General features: G+C 55.5%; 2 protein-coding genes across 10 annotated transcripts in view; both read right to left on the minus strand.

Moving 5' to 3' along the window:
• Positions 1–3: 3 nt before the first annotated feature.
• RNPS1 (RNA binding protein with serine rich domain 1) lies at positions 4–9,042 on the minus strand. Of its 4 annotated transcripts, none has more exons than XM_019987879.2 (8): positions 8,936–9,042; positions 5,928–6,115; positions 5,531–5,686; positions 4,740–4,931; positions 4,450–4,552; positions 4,013–4,166; positions 1,402–1,543; positions 4–880 (listed from the first exon to the last, which is right to left on the minus strand). In XM_019987879.2, exons 2-8 carry the CDS (start codon positions 5,996–5,998, stop codon positions 781–783), a joined length of 918 nt encoding a protein of 305 aa, XP_019843438.1. In that variant the 5' UTR covers positions 5,999–6,115; positions 8,936–9,042; the 3' UTR covers positions 4–780. The 4 variants fall into 4 exon arrangements, with proteins under 4 accessions (XP_019843438.1, XP_019843442.1, XP_019843441.1 ...); XM_019987883.2 differs by lacking the exon at positions 8,936–9,042 and adding an exon at positions 8,543–8,902; XM_019987882.2 differs by lacking the exon at positions 8,936–9,042 and adding an exon at positions 6,963–7,070.
• A 7,005-nt stretch (positions 9,043–16,047) lies between these two features.
• Positions 16,048–19,432, minus strand: part of ABCA3 (ATP binding cassette subfamily A member 3) — a 41,437-nt gene continuing 38,052 nt past the window's right edge. For all 6 annotated transcript variants that reach the window (XM_070779461.1, XM_070779462.1, XM_070779459.1 and 3 more), the window contains 5 exons: positions 18,363–18,550; positions 17,761–17,931; positions 17,340–17,530; positions 17,133–17,206; positions 16,048–16,783 (listed from right to left, as the gene is read on the minus strand). In XM_070779461.1, the coding sequence (XP_070635562.1) occupies positions 16,652–16,783; positions 17,133–17,206; positions 17,340–17,530; positions 17,761–17,931; positions 18,363–18,550 (756 nt within the window). In that variant the 3' untranslated portion in view covers positions 16,048–16,651. The remainder of the gene's footprint in view (positions 16,784–17,132; positions 17,207–17,339; positions 17,531–17,760; positions 17,932–18,362; positions 18,551–19,432) is intronic.

Here is a 19,432-nt window from a genome sequence, read left to right on the forward strand (position 1 = left end):
GCAGACATTGCACTCTAATCCTAGGTTTATTCAACACAGTTCTTTTAATCTACACAACAAAGTACAAACACAACATCATCTAAAATGCTACAAAGTTACAAAACTCAAAATTTATAGTACTGACTGTACAATAAAAGCTGAAAAAGCAATGTACATGTTGCCAAGGTAACCAGCAAGACCACCAAGAATACCAACACAGTGGAGTTGGGGTGGGGGTGGGGTTCTGTGATGACCTGGCAGAGCTGGCTCTCAACAATTTCAGAAAGAGGGGTCTGTGTGTGTGTCCTTGCACACGGCTACGTGTGTAAAGAACCATTCTGGGCAGATGATGGGGGTGGGGGTGGTATTTGACCCTAGAGGTTAGAAGAGGACTCAGGCTGGGCCAGGCTAACAGGAATAGCAGTTGCCTAAAAGCATGCCTTTCCTGTGGGACCCCGAGGCCGGCCCCAGGTCACCTGTGGAATGGGAAAATGGGCTCCCCGGCTGGGGCTATCCCCCCACCTGGAGTCCCCTGCTCACCCCTGCTGGCTCTGCCACTAAACTGACTCTCAGGAACTAGAAACGTGGAATTGCTCTAGCTAGAAAACTGGAGAGCATCTTTACAAGCATGACCCCAGACCCACAACACTCCTGCCGCTGGAACCCCGCCGCTAGGGAGACGTCTGATCGCTGCCTCCACCCTGAAGCCTGCCCCGAGGGAGGGATTTCTTCCCTGTGACCCCTCTGGAAACCAACTAGAGCGGTGGGAGGGAGTCGCAGGAGCGGAGCTCCGGGCCCTGCCTATCGGGAGGAGTTGGAGCTGGAGCGGCTGCGGTGGCGGCGGCGCCCAGGCGAACGGGACCGACGGCGCGCGGGCGAGCGACGGCGTGGGGAGCGCGACCTGTGAGGAGAGGAGGACACAGTGTCAGACCGGAAACCCACGCCCATGACCACAGGGGTGCAGCCGCCTTCACATAGAGCGGCATGGCTCTAACTTGCCAGTCACACAGCTAGATCCCTCTGGGTGGTGCCGACAGAAGGCCTGGGGCAGACGGAAACGTTCCGGAGACTAAGGGTTCTATCTCGGAGGGCCGTGAGGTGCAGCTGGCCAGCGCTAGCAGAGGAGGGACGGCTCAACCCCGGCCTCTGCCAAGGCTGTTCCCTACTCCTCTGACCCTTCGGGTCTTCTCACAGAGGGTGGGGAGAGGCCGCGCCTCTGCGGATCCCTCAGTCGAGCAGCTCTTCCTTCCCGGGCTGGAAGGAACTCGAGGACCTCCAAGGCCTCCTGTGCCCATGCTGCTTCCCACCCCCATCAGGGGGCAGGCAGGGCTGGACAAGGCCCCGAAGTCACTGCCCCCTCACTTTGTCAATAAAGGGAAACTGGTCCTAATCAGTCCCCTATGAAACCCCAGAGCGACCCACCTTCTCCTCATCCGTGGGGGTGACCTGCGCCACATAGGAAGAGGTGGCAGCATCCTCCTGGGAGGGCTGAATCTCCGGGGGGGTGGCCGGGGCCAGGGGGCCAGCACAGCGGTGGCAGTGATCTCCTGGCCATCGATTTGTCCTATTGAAAAAAGGGTAAAGTCACAAAATACCTATCTAACAAGCACCTACCCTGGTGGGCAAGAAAGAAAGGAGCCTGGGGGAACAAGGACAACCCACTCTGGTCACAGCGAAAAAGCTCATAATCGCTATCACTGGAGGTTTCCTCAGGAGACCCACTGGGGGCAGAACCCTAACCCAGGACTCCATCTTGGTGTGCTGGATAGCCTTCTGGGGAAGCCCGTTCAGGTCGGCACCTAAAGAACAGGGAGGAGCCTGCTAAGGGAGGGGAGGGCTGTGCCCCCACCCTGAGCTGGAAGCTGGTGCTGCACCTGGACGTCCTCCTTGCAAGCAACGGGAACAGAGCAGAAGACAGGAGCGAGGAGCGGGCTTCAGCAGGACAGAGATGGGGTGAAATATAAGTACTCAAGGGATGACGGGGAGGGACAATCCCGGGAGCCTGCTAATGGGTCAGGTGAAGGACGATCGGCACCAGGTGTCTGGATGAGGTGTGATTTGGGGGTGGAGGGGAAGGGGTAAGGGTTGTATTAGACAAAGAAGGAACTATTTCTGCGGTAGGGAACAAAGGACAGGATATTCAGGAGACTTCAAGTCTGTCTAAAGAAAGTATGCAAAAAGTGCCTGGGGGGTGGGGGGAGTCTGTGTACAGCCAGTACTAAGCCACACAAGTGAATGAAACCGCACAACTGCATGGGGGGGCCCGCTCAGAATGGGGCATGATGAACCTGCAGGGTCTCAGGGAGAGAAAGAATGAAGGAAACTGAGGCAGAGACCCAACAATCCCAGGGGACCAAGCACAGCTAGTGTGTTCCCAAAGGGTGGGTGGCAGGCTCTTCTACCTTCTCAGCTTCTGCTTTCAAGAGAACTTCTGAGGTACTGACTCATGTCAGTACAAATCCAAGATGTGCACCTATGTTCGGAACATACTTGAAAGGCCACTAAGGTGGCCCTGGCCCATGAAAGTGAAAGTGAAGTCGCTCACTCACATCCGACTCTGCAACCCCACAGACGGTAGCCTACCAGGCTCCACCGTCCATGGGATTTTCCAGGCAAGAATACTGGAGTGGGCTGCCATTTCCTTCTCCAGGGGATCTTCCCAAGCCAGGGATCGAACCCGGGTCTCCTGCATTGCAGACAGATGCTGTACTGTCTGAGCCACCAGGGAAGCCCAGGGCAAAAGCTATTCCTGGTTAGGTATTACATGGGTACTGACTGTGTAACAACAAAGAAAAAAAAAAACAAAGAGAAAAAAAGGAGAAAAGTCATCCTCTAGCTGCTGCTGCTAAATTGCTTCAGTCGTGTCCGACTCTGTGCGATCCCACAGACAGCAGCCCACCAGGCTCCTCCGTCCATGGGATTTTCCAGGCAAGAGTACTGGAGTGGGGTTCCATTGCCTTCTCTTATCCTCTAGCTACCTGCCAGTAAAAACCAAGCCCTTCCATTTCTTTCTGGAGACTGAGTGGTTCCATTCAGCACAATACAAGAAGACAGAGAAAAAGTCCTACCAGAATCTTAAGACAAGGTGGAATATTTATCATCACACACATCCTGAATGTGTCTAAGCCTCCTAAATTTTTAGCAAGTGCTCAGACTCCGTCAAACACAAGACTGACAGTCTCTAAAACAAAGGCATGACTCACAAAGTTAAGAGCTGATGCCTGCAGAGTGACGGCTCCCAGTTTATGCTGAACTCCTAAAAACACTCCAGGGGGATTTAAGGAGATGGAAAGACTTAGAAGTACCAAGGAAAATTTTGTACTATACAAACTCTACCAGGGTTCAAGGGCAATTATCTTTCAAACATGTAAGGGCCTCCAAGGATGCCAAGGTTCTCAGGGGTTCAGACTCTTCTCCCTACTCGGCCTGGCAGCCCATGTGGGGCTTGGGCAGTCCTGGCTCAGCTCAGCTGCCTGAAGGACAGAAGCAGCAAGGGCCCAGGGAAACCCACATTCCTTAAAATGCTGCCTATTCGAGTTGCAAAACGACTGACAGATGTTCACAGTCCTTCAAAGGTTGTCAAAGCCAATACAAAGTGGCTGTAAACGTCATCAACAGTTAAGATGCATTTTAGGAAAGAGGTAAAATTTGTGGATTTAGAAAGTTATCTTAAAAATGCTAAGTTTTAGCAATACAGAAAGTAACTCAAGATTAAAGAAAACATTCCCATATAAAAATGTTTCATTGTAGTCAAATACTTTGTGAAGAAAAAAAAAACTTCATTTGATCCTTAAGTTTTAACAGATTGAAATATTATTAAAATGTTAATATATTCATATTTGGTGAATACTTTTTCAAGAATAAGGCTCTGTAAAACATGTTTTTGGTAAACACACACCCACTGAGTAAGAACTGGAATCTTGACAGAGCTCCAAGGAAATTCTCACATGCAGCCAGACTGGAAATCAGTTCTCATCACACCAGGTATGGTGGACAGCTGGTCTGGGACAGGTCAGAGCAGGGCTGGACTTACCTCCGTCCATGTGCTTCAGCGCCTTCTCAGCCTCGTCTGGATTCTCAAACTCCACATAGGCGTAGCCTTTAGACAAATGGGGGTGCATCCTTTCTACAGGCATGTCAATCATTTTAATTTTCCCATAGGTGGAGAATATCTCCATGATGTGATCCTAGGGAGGAAGAAGGGTCACTTAGGCTCACCCTCCCATCACTTGTGTAGAAGTCAGAGAACTTGCCACACAATGACCACACCCTCAGCACCCTAAGCACACACAAAATATATTCCGTTAAAAGAAGTAACCAGTGCTCTACTTGGTCACATGCCACCAACTCAGCCCTCAGAAATCCTGCATTCTACGTTTACCTTCTGGCAGAGGCGGGCTTCTCATTTTCCATTTTAAACATCTGCAAGAATCACCCCAATGTCCACTGAACAGAAGCAGGATTCCTCACCTTGGTCACATTCCTGGTGAGCCGCCCAATGTGTACTTTGGTGGGTTTAGGGGAAGGGCTCCGCCTTTTCCTTTCCTTTTCATCTCTTTTGGGTGGTTTGGACCTAATTGAAAAATACAGAATCCTATTAAGACAGTGAAACTCCTTTTTTGGTCTACTTTGGTAATAACTAATGGTAACCTTACAGCCCCAGTCTGTAAATTTAGGTCCCAGATAACTCATGAGTTTTGGAGGCAATCCCCTGAACTGACCAGTCCCCCGTGGAGAAGAGGGGCTGGAAGGGGGCTCACTTGGAGCGGGAACGCCGCCTGTTGTCGTGTCTGCGCCGAGAAGGGCTCGGGGAGCCCGAGGAGCTGCTGGAGCTGGAGCTGCGAGACGTGCTGGAACTTCCCGAGCGGCTCGAAGCCGAAGACGAGCTGGAGCCGCTGCTGGAGCCCGTGCTGGTGCTGGAGCCTGAGCTGGAGGTAGAGCTGGACCGGGACCTGAGGGGCGAGAGGAAGGGGTCACCAGCGGGAGCAGTGCTGCCTCACCACAGACAAGTCAGGAGGAACCACTGGGCTCGTGTTCTCAAGCCTCAAGGCTTTCCCCAGCGCCCACTGACACCCTCCAGCCCCATCCTAACAAAGCCCTCGCAGGGACAGAAACAGCGTATGCACCGTGCAGTGACAGGACTGCTTCCTACCTACACAGAAGCCTTGCCTACTGGGAGGAAAAGGAGCAGTCTGGCAAGTCAGAGCCCCCAGCTCAGCTTGGAAGGCAGCTACCGACTGACACAGGCTGGTTTTCAACAGAAGGAAAAGGAAAGAGCCAGGCTAGGATGATCCAACCACAACTCCAAATCAAAAGCACTCGAGAGAAAAGCGTAACTCAAGACATTGCATTCCTAATGCCTCCAAAAAAGAAAAAAAAACCCATACCAACACCGTCCTCTGTATGACCAGAGCAAAGCCCAGACCAGTCTGCCATAAATTAGTAATCTGAGTGCTTTGTTTATCAATAAAAAGAAAGAACACTCTGCAGGCTCTTTGGGAAAGAAGAGGGCCATGGCCTTGGAAGTAAGGCCCTGACCTGCCAGCCCCACCTGGTGCTGCTGCTCCCGCTGGAAGCGCTGCGCCTCTTCCGAGTCTTATCCCTGCCTCGATCCTTCTCGCTCGACTCCTTAGTGGCCCCTTTATCTTTAGAGCGGTCCTTGGACTTCTCATCAGAGCGGTCTTTGCGTTTGGTGGGAGAAGGCGCCCTGGACAGTGAGGGAGAGTGTGAGATGACATGCCCCTTGGGCTGAACCCTGAAACCACAGCACAACCCAAAAGGGGATGCAAAGGGCTACAGAAACCCCAGACCACCACAGAGCAAAATGGTTTGTGGCTTAGGACACTTTCACTGTAAAATTCAAGATATTTCCAATGTCCCCCTTTCTGAGGGTCCCTAGCAACGAGCACCCCCAAAGTAGCACTAGAAAAATCTGACAGAAGGATTACCTAGTGCTGGACTTTTTATTATTTTCTTTGACTCCTAGCAAGCTCTTCTTTTTCACTCCTGATAAATCCATTCTCCCCTTCTGAGGTGTTCAAAGCAGCAATGGCGGCCTCACTTATCTGAACTCTCACGTCTAACTTGAGTCTGAGAAACGATCCCTAATCGATTGCAATTTACGCCAAAGTGCAGCCTAATAACAAGATAAAAGGATTCACAGAGTAAATTGGCAAGGCAACAAATCTACTTTGCAGTCAAAAGCTGAGCATTAGGAGCAGGCAACAAGGAACACAGTCAGCAGTGTGCATCTACCAAGCCAGGAACACCTGGGCCGGGTCCATTTCCTCAGGGGATCCTGGCCCCACAGGAGGCAGGTGAAGAACCGTCAGCTCAGCTTGTCTTTTTCTTAAGCAATGGTGTGGGTGGTGGGGTCCTGTTCTTTGATAGGTAGTACAATGCCCATTTCTCACCAGTTTTACGGTGAGCCCTCTACAGTCCTTTAGAGACACTACAGGAGCACATTTGCAGGCAGAGCAGAGAAAACCCTAAGTGACAGGATTCGACCTCGCTTCACTGCTGGAATCTTTGCAGGATACATTGGATAGATATTATGACTGGAAGCAAAAACCATTTCAAGTGACTGGTACCAGTATCAAAACATTTAATAACAAATGAAACATCCCCCATGAACATTTAAAAAGTAGTAAAGTGAGACAAAACATAACAGAAATGTAACCTGTAGAATCTAGGTGGTGGTTCTGTGACTATTTGGTGCACTGAATTTTTTCAGCTTTTCTGTGTGCTCACATTTTTGGAAATGGATGTATTCACCACATGTAAGGGTTTAGCTAAGTTCCAGGGCTGCAGCACGTACTCAGTAAAAGGTCATCAGTAAATACTACTCAAGAACAAACTATTAATTCATTATGTGCTCTGTTTCCTGGGGCTGTTGGCTTTAAGTATTTCCAGTGAGGTTTTGCGCAATTTGAGTTGTGGAAGCAAAGATCTCAGAATGTTAGCCTCAACTACTCCTATCTCACCTTCCTGTAAGTAACCTGGACACAGCCCACCAATCGGGATCCTGTTTCCATGTGCGCAGTGCTGCCAAAATGCTGGATAAACATTCTGACTCAAGAAAGAGTGCCCAGCTGTGGACAAACAAATGAGAGTGCAAAAGAGAGTATTACCTGTGCTGTTCTTTTCCAGGGCTATAAAGTCTTTTTAGACATTATATCTTAAAATGAGAGGGCATATACAAAAAAAGAAGCCAAAAAAAAAAAAAAAGGCACTACAGACACTCAGTAACCTGTCTGTAACACTCAGCCACATTGTAATGGTTAGCATGCTTGCTTGGACAATCACTGAATATAATTCAGTGCTTAAGAGTCTGAAGTCCCCCTGCTTGGGGGTCTGATTCAAGGCTTTGTTGTGTCTTTGTATCAATCCCTTAATCATTCTGAGCCTCAATTTCTCATCAGCATTAAGGAGAGACAGACAGTTCCTACACTTCATAGCTGTCAACAATATAAACCAAATTAACGGATAAGAGTCTTGAGGATCTAGTTAAGGCTCAACAGATGTTAGCTAATATTAGGAGAAAGGCTTTGGAGGCTTTTCTCTGAGGCAAACTCTTGGCTCTGAAGTCACACAACCTCTGAATGATCAGCAGGGGTCCCTGGACTGCCCCCATTATGATCACCAAGAGTAGCACTGTCCAATAGAGAGAGAGCCAGCTACAAGAGTACTCTAAAATTTTCTTGGAGCCACGTTGCAAAAAAGCATTAGTTAACAGATGAAGTTAACTGTGAGTAATGTATTTATCTGACACACTACACCCCGAACAGTCTTTTCACCAATCAGCATACAAAATGATTAATAAAATATCCATGCTTCCCCATGCTAAGCTTTTTAAACACATCAATTTGAACTAGGTACATTTCAAGTACTCAGTAGCCACGTGTGGTCAGAGGCTACCTTATTACACAGCTGACCTAGAATACATATTCCAGGGCCCCACCCCAGTCCTAAAGATGTGCTCTTTGTAGTTTGTGAAAACAAGCACCACCGTTTATTCCTAAAACTCAATTAAGATCACAGAGTAAGGGAAGGCTTTTCTGGGTGTGGCCAGAGGGCTAGAAAGCAAAGGTTGATTCTATTTACACAAGTTCAGGTCACAGGACCGTGGTTACCTCCCCCATCCTCTGGAAAGGTGCGCGTCCAACAGCCAAAAATAGGAGAGAACAATTAGTTATATCTCGAGTACATGGCATTTCAGCTCACATCTTCGGAGCACCTTCTCTATTTAAAAGTAAATTTCAGGTACAATTTATGAGAGACTGGAAAAGGCCACGCCTCTGCTCCGTCGATTTAACCTTTCCGTATCCTCTCTTTTGGGGTTACCCGTCAAACTGGGCTCCAAGACATTAGGGGCCGTATCCCCAAGGGCTAGCACGGGGAACGGCACACAGGAACCCCGCAGACGTTCGTAGAGTCGATGTTTGAAATTAATGGCTTCAAAGGGAGGGTCAGTCGGTCACCCAGGGCACCCCAAAAAGCATCTCGTACCCACCGGCCCCGGCCCCGCACGCGACCTCGGCGCCCCGCGTCCGCGTTCACTCACAACTCCCCAGTCCAGGAGCCGGGCCGCGGGCGCTTCCAGGGCAGGGCCCGGCGTTGCGGGCCTGGGTCTCCAGCCCGGTGAGAGGGCCCGGACGGCGGAGGCCGAGTTCCCGGCCGCTCCGAATCCCGCGGGCCTCACTGATCCCACTGCAGAGCCGAGGAAACGAGGGCGCCCTTCCGCCCGCCGCGGCCCCGACCACTTCCGGGCCGCAGCTTCGGCGCCTCCCACTCAGCCCGCCCCGGGCCACACTCTTTCTTCTCAAACCAGGAGCGAGGCCACAGGCCCCGCCGTCACCACCGCGTGGCCAGGGAGCGGGCCGGCTCCACGATGCGCCCCGCCGAACCTGGCGGGCGGGCCCCCAAGCTCGGATGGGGTTGGATTCCCGCTACTTACATCTTCCCGCCGCCGCGACCTCCTCCCGCTCTTCTCAGCCTCAGAGGGCGGCGCGGCTCTGGCGTCAGGATTAGGGAGCGGGAAGGCGCGGTCGTCCGGCGCGCAGCGATGACGTCGAGCCCCTCGGCCAATGGGCGCGAGCGAGAATGTTAAAGGGCCAAGGCCTGTTTGGGAAGAGACGCGTCGGGGCGCTTACTCCGGAGGGTCGGCCAGGGCTGCCCCGGGCGGGCTGCACGCCTCGTGGGGCCATCAAGCTGGCAGCTCTCTGCGGCTGGGAGGGCTGGTTCGTGCGGGCAGTTCGCTGGCTGGCGCGGAGAGGGTTAAGGCGGCCGCGGGCCCGCCCCTCTCCGTGAGCTTGCGCACCGGCCGTGCTGCGGGCCTGGCGGCGTCCCGGGTCGCTGGGCTCCGGACCCCGCTGCTTCGTGGAGGGTCCCGGGCGGCCCGGCTGCGGGGTTGGAGGAAGAGTGCGCAGGCGCTGCACGCTCTGGCGGCTTGCCGTGGGCACTCGTAGGGCGGAGGCGGCTTCGCGAGCAGGGCAGTTGCGGGGATGGGTTCGTGCAATTACCGCTCATGGCGTGAGGGGTGACCCTGTATGCGCAGATGCTGTGCCAGCGGAATTGTACCGGGAGGACAAGGCAGGGGGTAGTGTAGCCGAAACGAGCGGGCTGCAGAAGGCAGGGTGGAAGACAGTGTGCAGAAGGGAACGCGCTTCCGAGGAGCTGACCCTGCCGCTGAGGCCTGCAGTAGAACAAGGCCTGAGGCCGCTGAGGCCTACCTTCATGCTCGGCAGAAGGAACAAATGGTGCGAAGGCTTCTTGGAAGAAACCGGGACTAGGAAGTTGGAGTTTAGCGTTTGGAGGAACAGAGAACCTGTGCAACATACGGCGCCAAGGCTTCATCCTGCACTGTCAGGGCCTTCTGGCAAAGGCAGGAAGCTGAGGGTTAGAGGCCCAGGACCAGGCAGGAGGCTGTCGGAGTAAAACCTGGCGCTGAGCGGGCCAGGGCTTGCGGGTTTGTTTACCTCTGTGTCCCTCCCCTCTCCGAGCTGCGCCTGGCAGGCAGTCAACGTTTCGTGACTGTTAGTGGGGGGAGAAGAAGGTGCGCTCCCACTCTAGACGGGCGTGTGAAATGGTAGGTGCCGCAAGGAAGAGAAGGGAACAGATTCAAGGCCCTCTTGTGGGGGAAGGAACCAGTGTAGCTTGGAGATGGATCAAATATCAGGGGAAAGGACAGGACAGACCAGCATGGGGCTTGGTGGCTCCGGATGGATGGGTTGATTTGTGATTGAAGTCTTCGAGTCATTGCTTTCTTCTCCATATAGTTTTCTCAGCCAGTGGATGGTGGCCCCTTCCATTCATCCAGTTCCTCTGGCCCTGTCCAAGGTGTCAAGTGTGCCCGTAAAACTAGCCTGGGCTGAGGGGCATCTGAGGAGTTGGGGATGGAAGACAGTTCTGGGGGCGGAGGGTGGGGGTGGGCAGCCTGCCTTTTGTGTCCTCTGCCTTGGCACCAGCATACCTGGGAGGTGGGAGTTGGCAGTCAGTCTGGGTCCCTGTTCCCCTCTGCATTTAGATTTGGGGAGGGGGGTACTTATTTCTGCATCACTGTCACAGCTGCCATGGCCACTGATGGAGGCTTATGTGGGACAGAAGTGTGGCTCAGGCCCTGCACCAGTGAAGAGGCCCAGAGGGTCAGTGTTGTGGGGGGGTGGGGGTGGCCTTGGTGGATCAGGCCTGCAGCACCCGAAGTGTATAAGGAAGCCACAGCAGTGTGTCAGAGCCCCATATTCAGTGCCACGTCAATGTGTGCCGGGAAGGTTTGGAATCCAGAGCCTTTGCCCAGGGACACAGTGACACCCAAAGTGGGGATAGGGCAAGCCCGTGATCACCACCATGGCAGAAGGAGGGTGGAGGCACAGCCATCTGGAATCTGGGTTTTTTGTTGTTGTTGTTAATGCTCTAGAGTAATAGAATTTGGCATGCAAGTAAATTTTTTTTTTAACACATTTTATATTAAATGTAAAAGCATGATTTATTCACTTACGAATTTAATCCATTTTGTTTCTAAATATTGTTGATTTCATTATCAAGTGTGTTATCAGCTGTTGAGCTTTAAAATTTTGAGCATCTTGGCTTTTGCCATTTTGAGACTCAGCACGATGTGTTTGGAAGGAACATGAGAAAATAAAACTCTGGAGGTCCCCCAACTCCAGCCTTCCAGGAGTCCTGGGTTCCTTTCCACCCAGCCCCCAGTGCCAGCTTGCTGAGGCCACGGAGATTGAAGGCCCGGGAGCTGTGGCCTTTGGGGACCTCAGGAGGTGGTTGGTGTAGGTTTGATGGATGGGGTGGGCAGGGCTTCCCTGGTCAGGGCCCTGGGCAGCTAGCCCCAGGCCTGGAGCTCCAGACCGTAGGCATCCTGTGGCCGTGGCCAGTGTCCTGAGCCCCTCTTCCTTAACCCCCGGGGTCGAGGCCCACCTGCTGATAATGTAGGGCTCCACTCACTTTGAGGAGCATGCCCCCATCAAGGCATACTGTCCCCCTGCCTTTATCTGCTATGGGCCTGGCGGCCTCTGCAGTGCCTGCCCTTGCAGGTTGGTACCCTGCACACTGAAAGGGCCAGGGAGTGCCTTGGTTGTGTTGGAGGTCATGAGGGCCACACAGGAGCTTTGAGCAGGCATTTGCATCCACTTGTAAAGCATGTCAAGGAAGCATGTCTGCCCACTGCTGACAGACTCTGCCAAGGGCAGGCATGGTCCAGCCAAGCAGAAGAAAGGGGTTTGGGTGGGGTCAGGGCAGTTGTAATGTATCGGTGACCCTGGGAGAGGCATTAGAGGAGGGGGTGGGTCAAAGGGGACTGACTCCTGTCTGCAGGGGTGAATGCCTGCAACCCCCAAAGGAGCCTTGGAGGAGGAGGTGCCCAGGGGGAGGTGCTGGCCTGTCTGTCTCGGGAGCCAGGCTGGATCTGAAAGAGCCAGCCAGCTGTGAGGTCTGTAGTTGTGGGGAGGCCTCCCTGGCTCTGTGTTTCTGCGGTGTGGGGGCTTCAGGTCCTGAGCACCCCCTGACCCTGAGAGACACAGACTGCCCAAAGGAGGGGCTGCAGGCCCCGGGGGCCACTGAGTGATGGGCTTGGGGGCTCGTGCTGGTTTTCATGCCTGGAACCCCATGTCCATTTCTGCCCCAGGGAGGTCAGGCGCACCAGGTATCACTATATCTGAGCTGCCCACCCTGGGGCAGGGCACAGGGAAGGCGTGGCCAAGGAAGGGGGCAGGTGTGCCCCATCACGGGGTGAGCCACTGTGGCCCCAGGCCTGCTCTGGCCATCTGCAGCCAGTGGACTTGGGGCTCTCCGACCTTGGAGGCCTCTCATGCTGGCACCCGTGGGGTGTGGGCTGGGCCCCAGGAGTGGGGCCTGGGCAACCCTGTGTGTTGAGGAAGGAAGGCTGGGCCCCCGCTCCGCGGGCCTGACCCCAGCTTCAGTGCCACCAGCGTGGAGCCCAGGCCACGTGTGCCCGTCAGGCACGATGGGACTCGGCGCGGTGCTGTGCTGCCTCCTGGCTGTCTCTCCTGCGGGACCTGTGGGGATCTGCCATCCTGATGCCCCTCCTCGGGCAGCCTCCTGGCCCACCTTTACCCTGAACCCTCCTTAGGGTGCCCTGCCCTCTCCTGGGGAAGGGAGAGGGACTTCAGGAGCTTGGGGTCAGGCCTGAGCTAGGGTTCAGGGAATGGGGCCTTGTGTCTGGAGAGTGGACACTGTATACTTGGCCTGCTGGCTTCAGCTGAGGAGTCAGGTGAATAACCTAACCCTGACCTTGGTGTTGGGGGTACCTCGTGGCACCCCTGTGGGTCTTCTCCTTGATGCAGAAAGGGGTGGAGTTTAGCCTCTCTCAAGCCAGGATGGGCTGTCTGCAGGTGTAGCTCGGACCCCTAGCACAGACAGCGGGGTGTCGATGAGGGTGGGTGGCACTCACCTTCACACTGACCAATCTGTGTGGTGGGTGTGCGGGTTCCAAGGGGGCCTTGCTAGCTCATGCCACGAGCATTGCACTGGTCCCCAGAGGTGAACTGAACAGCAGCTGGTGTGGGGTGTCCCTCAGATGGAGCCGCAGGAGTTGACTGTCCCAGCTGGCAGTCTAGCCGTGGGCTAGACTTTTGGAACCCTCCACCCCCACCCCCACCCCGGTCCCCTGATGTTGTTCCCAGGCTCTGGCCCCACAATGGTCAAGTCTGAGTGCCCTGGGGCCTTAGGACGCCACCTCTGTGTTTGAGGACCGGACTGAGTTCAGCGGAGCTGGGGTTGAGTCCAGCCCAGGCAGGCGGGGCTGGCCCCTCCTCCACCTGCCTGTGTGGTCATTCCCGGTCTGTGAGTGCCTGGGACCTGCCTTCCAGCCTTCCCCTGGAGGTGCTGACCTTGGCTCCCTCCCCCATTTTGCTGGGCTGTCTCTGCCTCAGTCTTTCTGCTGCTTTGTGAGTCTGGGCCCAGGGGTCCCCCAAGGTCACCTGACTGGGGTGACCTTGGCTTCCTCTCAAGTGCCGGGCTAAAGATTTGGGGTTGGAATTTGCCCAGAACCGTCCAGTTTGTTTTGCTTTTCTGAGTCCTTGCAGGCCCAGGGCTAGGGCCCTCTGGCGGGGGTGGGGTGGGGAAGTGGACCCTGGGGTTTGGCTACAGAGCAGCAGAGTGGCCACACCCGGGTGTTCCTGGCTGAGGCGGGGTCTCATCAGCCCAGGTATACAATGAAGGCATGGGGGGGGTTACTTCCTCTATGAGGCAGCCTGCCCAGCACAGTCACTGCGGATACTGCGGTTGTCTCCTGGTATCGGGGGTTCTTTTGGCGGGGGGTGCCTGGCTAAATAAGACTGTGTGTCCCAGCTCCCTGCATCTGGTGCAGACATGAACCTGCGTTCTGGATGATGACAGGGACACAGAGCATGTAACAGTCAGGAGCTCTGCCCTTTTGCTCGGCCCCCTGCTTCCTGGTCACTCATCCCAGATTTTGGTGGCAACTTGGACCCTGGAAAGTGACCTTGAGGAGAGAGGCTTATACCTCGATGGAGCAGGCAGGGGAGTCTGGCTCCCTGAGACCTTGACCACCAGTGCGGAACTTCTGCCTTCTCTGGACTTTGTACTCAGCAGAGAAATAAACTCTTGTCCTTTGTAAACCCCTGCAGTGTGGTTTTCTGGTGTGTGCAGGCAGCAGGCCCAGTGCAGTCTCATTCCACAGGGGCTGCTCCGGTGACCGTCTACCTGGCAGCCCTTCCCCACGGTGAAGGCAGAGGAGGGGCTCAACCTCAGGCCCACTCGCTGACCCCGGGCATGATCGCCCTCCCCTTCCTTCCTGAGGGCCCTCGGTTCTGGGTGCAGCCGTCAGGCTGAAGGATGGCCCCTGTGTCCGCCGACGGTCTCAGCTGAGCCACACTGCGGGCAGGACTCTTCCACAGCCCTGGCTGTCAGCCCTGTCGTGATCTCTAGCCCTCGGGAGCTGAGACCAGGCCGTGCAGGCAAGGAAGGCATGACCTCAGCCCTGGCGGATGTGGCAGCCATTTGGGGCCAGTATCTCTAGGGACTGTCTGGGCTGGGAGGTCTGAGTAGAGTGGACAATGCTGGGGGTGAGGGTGGGGGGAACAGGCTGACCCTCCTGTTGGGGAGCCTGTGGGTCCTGCCCCCAACCCTGGGCTTGGACCTGCCACAGCTCAAAGCAAACCACCAAGGCTGCGGTGGAGGCTTCTGAGGCCCTAATTCTGGTTCTTTGAGGACACATGGCTCCAATGCTGGGTTCCCAGCAGCCTCACAGATGACCCGGGGGTGCCACATGGACCCTAACGGCTCTTGGGGTGTCTCCTAAGCGACACCAGTGTGCCAGAGGGGAGGCACATGGCAGCGTGGTTCATCTCCCACCTGCCGTGTGCCTCCCCTCTGGTCCCCGCTGCTGGAGCTAGGCTGTGCCTACACCCTCCTTTCCACGCCTGCGGACAGGGTTTCGGATCACCAGAGCCCCGCTTTCATCCTGCCAGTCTCCCGCGCGTCTCCACCTCATCTCCCATCAGCAAGCCCACCTCTTCCCAGGCCTGTGCCGTCTGATCTCAGTGTGTGTGCCTCACACACACTGTCCTTCAGTCCTGAGCACCTTTCCTCACACCATGTTTTGTGGCATCAAAGGGAAAAATGATGAATTTCTAAATTTTTAGTGTAGGGGTTAAGGTTAAAAACAAGGCCAGGATGCCCTGCAAGAGGGCTGCTGGGGGACACGCAGCCCGGCCCTGCTGGCCTCTTTCCTCCACTCGAAACCGGCAAACCCAACCCGGCCGCAGCAGCCACGCACCTGCAGACAAGCTGCAGCCCACCTCTCGGATGTTTGCTGCCGGGCAATGTTCAGGGCTGCAACCACCCCTGTGTGTATTTTTTTTATAACACGTAACTAAATGAGAATGTTTTGAAGATCCTTAAGGAGAGTGACAGCTACTGGAAATTATTTTCAGCATTCATAAACTTCGAGAGACTAATAAAAATGCAAAGTTGAAACTGTACCAGATGAACCAAAACCAAATCTTTTCTAAGCCCATGAATTCTAATGGACTGTAAAAGGCTCAGAGATTCAAATCACAGGGATTTAGAAAGCTGTAAGAAATAAGGATGCACCCACCAAAAGGGAGCTGATGCCGAAGAAGACACTTCTGGAAAATGGTGTTGAGCCTACGAGCAGCCCTGGAGCCAGAGGCCCCTGGCTCACCCAGATCCACACCCTCCTCCACCAACCCTGCCTTCCTCTTTCCTCACCCTGGATGGAGGGTCTGTCGAGTGGCCATTTATCCAACCTGCTTTTGTACTTGTAGTTTAGGCTTCTTCCACAGCAGTGAGTTCTGTAAATTTACTGCAAATTGAGAAAAACGAGCTCTTGCTTTCGTGTTTTTTTTTTTTTTTGGCCATGCCTTGCAGCATGTGGGATCTTTGTTCCCCGACCAGGGATCAAACCTGAGCCCCCCTGCATTGGGAGTGTGGAGTCTTAACCGCCGGACCACCAGGAAATCCCCCTGCTCTCATCTAGAACTTGATACAGGAGGCTTGTCTGGGGCTGGGTGGGTGCCAGGGCCGCGGGCCCATCTCGTGACTCACAGACCACGGTTGCCTTCTCTCCCAGCCTTTATTTTCCAGACAATCACTGCGCATTAGGTGCGCCCTCCACGGACAGCCGCTTGGCCCCAGGTGGTCCCCGACTGGCTTCCCAGCCCGTGGCGTCCCCCTGGAAGACGCCGGTGGGATGACGCCGGGTTCAGGGCTGGCTCTGTCCGGTGCAGCGTCCATGCTCTCTGGAGAGGAGCTCCCAGGACACGCAGCCGTGCTGGGAGCCAAGACCTCAGAGCCTAATCCAGCCACATGGCCCCTGGGGATGGTGACGGGCACCCCACTGTCCATACCCAGGCAGCCCATGAGCCGGCTGCCCCGGCCTGCTGGCCTCCCGCTTCACCAGGTGCGAACGTGGGGGTGTGGCTGTGCCCTTGGCCCAGACCCGCGGCCTGCCCGCACAGATGATCGTGATTCTGGACAGCGGGCTCGGGACCACCTGAGACGCAGGCCCGCCTGGGCTGCTTCTCGGCTCAAGGGCAGCGACACACCGGTCCATGCTGTGCCTTGATTCTCATCTCCATCGTAGAGAACAGCGATCAGAAAAGAGGTGCAGGGCGGGGTGGGCGCAGAGGGAGAGGACGCCCACCGAGCGCTCGGCTCCTCACGGACCCGCGTCCTCGGTGGGTGGCTGCACGTGGGCGAAGCTCAGGAAGACCTGCTCCAGTGAGGTCTGGCTCACGGAGTAGTCATCCACCCCGTACTTCTCCGTGGCCTTCTCCAGAACGCCAAACACCTAGGGAAGTGGAGAAGCCACTGTCAGCCAGGCAAGGCCTGGTACCTCAGCGGGTCTGGGGGTCCTCTGGCCATAGTGGGTGGGAAGGGCACCAGAAATCCCACTCCTGCCTGGGGTGAGCAGGCCTGGGTGCCACACCCCACCCTGACTCTTCCCAGCTGTGGTCCCTCTGCAAGTTCCCTTTTTCATCCAATTTTTTTCCCCCATCTCAGATATTTTGGCTATAAACACCCCAAACCTAGTAAGTATTGGGTTGAGTGTTAGAGCAGAAACTGAAAGTGATTGTTCCTTGGAAAAAGCTGACTGGAGAAGGAGTGACTGCTGGGGGCCTGCTGGGGCCCAAGCTCACCTTCGCCCAGCTGAGGTCATCGCCGGGCAGGTGGTAATGGACCATCCCTTGGTGCTCATCCTCCAGGACGCTGCCTGCACAAAGGAGAGACCATGTCCCCAAGGGCCAGGCTGGAGGCCAGGGGAGGGTGGCGTTGGCCCCGGAATCGTGAGTTCCGTCCCAGTGCTCAGGGATGCACAGATGCACGGCGCCCTCTACAGCACATACCTGGGAAGGTCAGGCCCACGAACGCCTTGAACTCCTCCAGGGCCTCCTGCTGCCCATCACTCCGGATCTTGGCCCGCAGGGAGTAGCCGCTGCCAAACTTGCTCTTGAGGTGCTGTGGGCTGCCCAGGCACTTGAACTGACCCTGCACCATGATGGCCAGCCGGGTGCACAAGGCTTCACACTCCTCCATGCTGGGAAGAGGGGGCGGAGCCTGATATATCAGCGGGGAATGCTGATGCCTGCCCTCCACGCCAAAACCGTGCACCTAGGAAAGTGCTGATGCCCAGATCAAGCTGTTCCTGATTCCACGCTCAGGGTGTGGCCCACTCGCCTCACAGACTCTTCACCAGAGGCTGACAGATCTTCTGTCCACCCAGCCCCTTCTGGCCCACCCGGCCCACAGCCCCCATCCTGGCTGTACCTGTGGGAGGTGATGACGATGGCCTTGCCAGACTCTCGGGCCCGTGCCACAGTGTCCCAGAGCAGACGCCGGGCCACAGGGTCCATGCCAGTGGATGGCTCATCCAGGAAGATGACTGCAGGCTCTCCCAGCAGAGCAATGCCAGTGCTGAGCTTGCGCTTGTTGCCACCGCTGAGGCCAAGGGGGCGTGGGGAAAGGTGAGGCTGACAGTTAGTGTGGGGTCCCAGGTCCCAGCAGAGGACGGAGCCCAGGGATGGCAGAGCCCCCGGGAAGAACAAGGTGAATGTGCCTGGAAGGCCCACCTCACAAAGCAGGAGGCCCTCAAGAGCTGTGCCCATGGGGTCATCCTGCAACCCCCAGAGAGCGGTACCACTGTCTGTCTGCACCCAAGGGGGCCTGACTGGGGGCCTGGCCGTGCCTCCAGTGGGGAGCACCTGCAGGGTAGCCTTTCTCATCTAGCACTGCCTGGGCCTTGCTGCCATATCCCTGTGGGTCATGGAACAACGGGTGGGAGTCCCTGACCCGTGTGCCCCCTGCTCTATGGTAAGGGATACTCCAACCCCACCCTGGGGAGGTCTGGGGTCACCGGGACTGAGGCACACCTGTACATCCTGACCAGCTTGTTGGCGTGCGGCTCCAGGAGCAGACCCCGCAGCGTGTTCTCCACGCATGCGCCAATGTGGCGCTCGGGGATGCCCCGGAGCCGGGCGAACATGACCAGGGTCTCCCGGCCTGTCATGTGGTCCAGCAGGGCATCGAACTGGGGACAGTAGCCGATTCGCTGCCGCACCTGGGGTTGGAGCACAGCAGGGAGTTGGTAGGTCAGAAGCCTTCTCTCAGGAGATCTCCCCAAGGTGGTCCCTCGCTGGTGCCACTGGCCCTGGCGGCTACCCTCCGCCAAAACTTGCCAAATGGCACTTCGGTGGGGACACTAGAGAGGCTTGCCTGGCTCAGTGAGGGCTGGGAGCACTGGGACCCAGACTGCCCCCAAACCAGGGGTTAGAGACTGGCCAAAGCCTGGTCTACCCTGGGCAGCAGGGGGGTGGACAGCTACAGGAACGCATTGATTGTACAAAGTGACCATGTCTACGCAATGCTTTACAGCTGAGAGATATCCACTCTGTAGTTCATCGGATGTTTAACAAACACCTAACGTGTGCTGGGACCTTCCCTTTCTCCCTTTATTAAGAGATGTTTGTTGGTGACACCTTTGGGGCGGGGTGTAGCCTAAGAAGACGGCATGGCAGCTGGTCTCGGGTGAGTGGCCACATTCGGCAAAGCCAGAATGCCGCATGGCTGGCCTCCAGCTCCAGCCACGTTCGGCAGCTGGTGGGCACAAGCGTGCCTGGGTTCTGTGGATTCCAGAGATGGGATTTCTTTTTCTTTAACCTCCTCTGGGTTCTCAGGCTTCCAGGATCTGGTCTTAACTGGTTTGGAGACCTTCTTGGCTGTGACCGTGGCAGTTACTATCTCTTCCCTATTCTCTCCCTTCCAACTGAAGCACAGAATAAATGTGTCTCAGGCTCCTCACCCTGGCCTGCGTTTCCTGGACCACATTTATAGATCCCTCTCCCTTGCATGCCTTTTCAATCTTGTTTATTTCTCTGAACAAAGGAAACACGGTTGTTTTATAATCTGGGTCTGCTAACTGCAAATCCAAAGTGGTGGGCTT

The sequence above is a fragment of the Bos indicus genome, chromosome 25, assembly GCF_029378745.1.
Source record: "Bos indicus isolate NIAB-ARS_2022 breed Sahiwal x Tharparkar chromosome 25, NIAB-ARS_B.indTharparkar_mat_pri_1.0, whole genome shotgun sequence".
Taxonomy (NCBI): Eukaryota; Metazoa; Chordata; class Mammalia; order Artiodactyla; family Bovidae; genus Bos; species Bos indicus.

Excerpts from the sequence above, each read along its gene's own strand:
- RNPS1 (XM_019987879.2), bottom strand. The coding sequence starts at position 5,998 with ATGGATTTATCAGGAGTGAAAAAGAAGAGCTTGCTAGGAGTCAAAGAA. Across the intron at positions 4,553-4,739 it reads AGGCGGCGTTCCCGCTCCAA|GTCCAAACCACCCAAAAGAG; the intron begins GTGAGCCCCCTT and ends TTTTTCAATTAG. Across the intron at positions 881-1,401 it reads CCCCCACGGATGAGGAGAAG|GTCGCGCTCCCCACGCCGTC; the intron begins GTGGGTCGCTCT and ends CTCTCCTCACAG.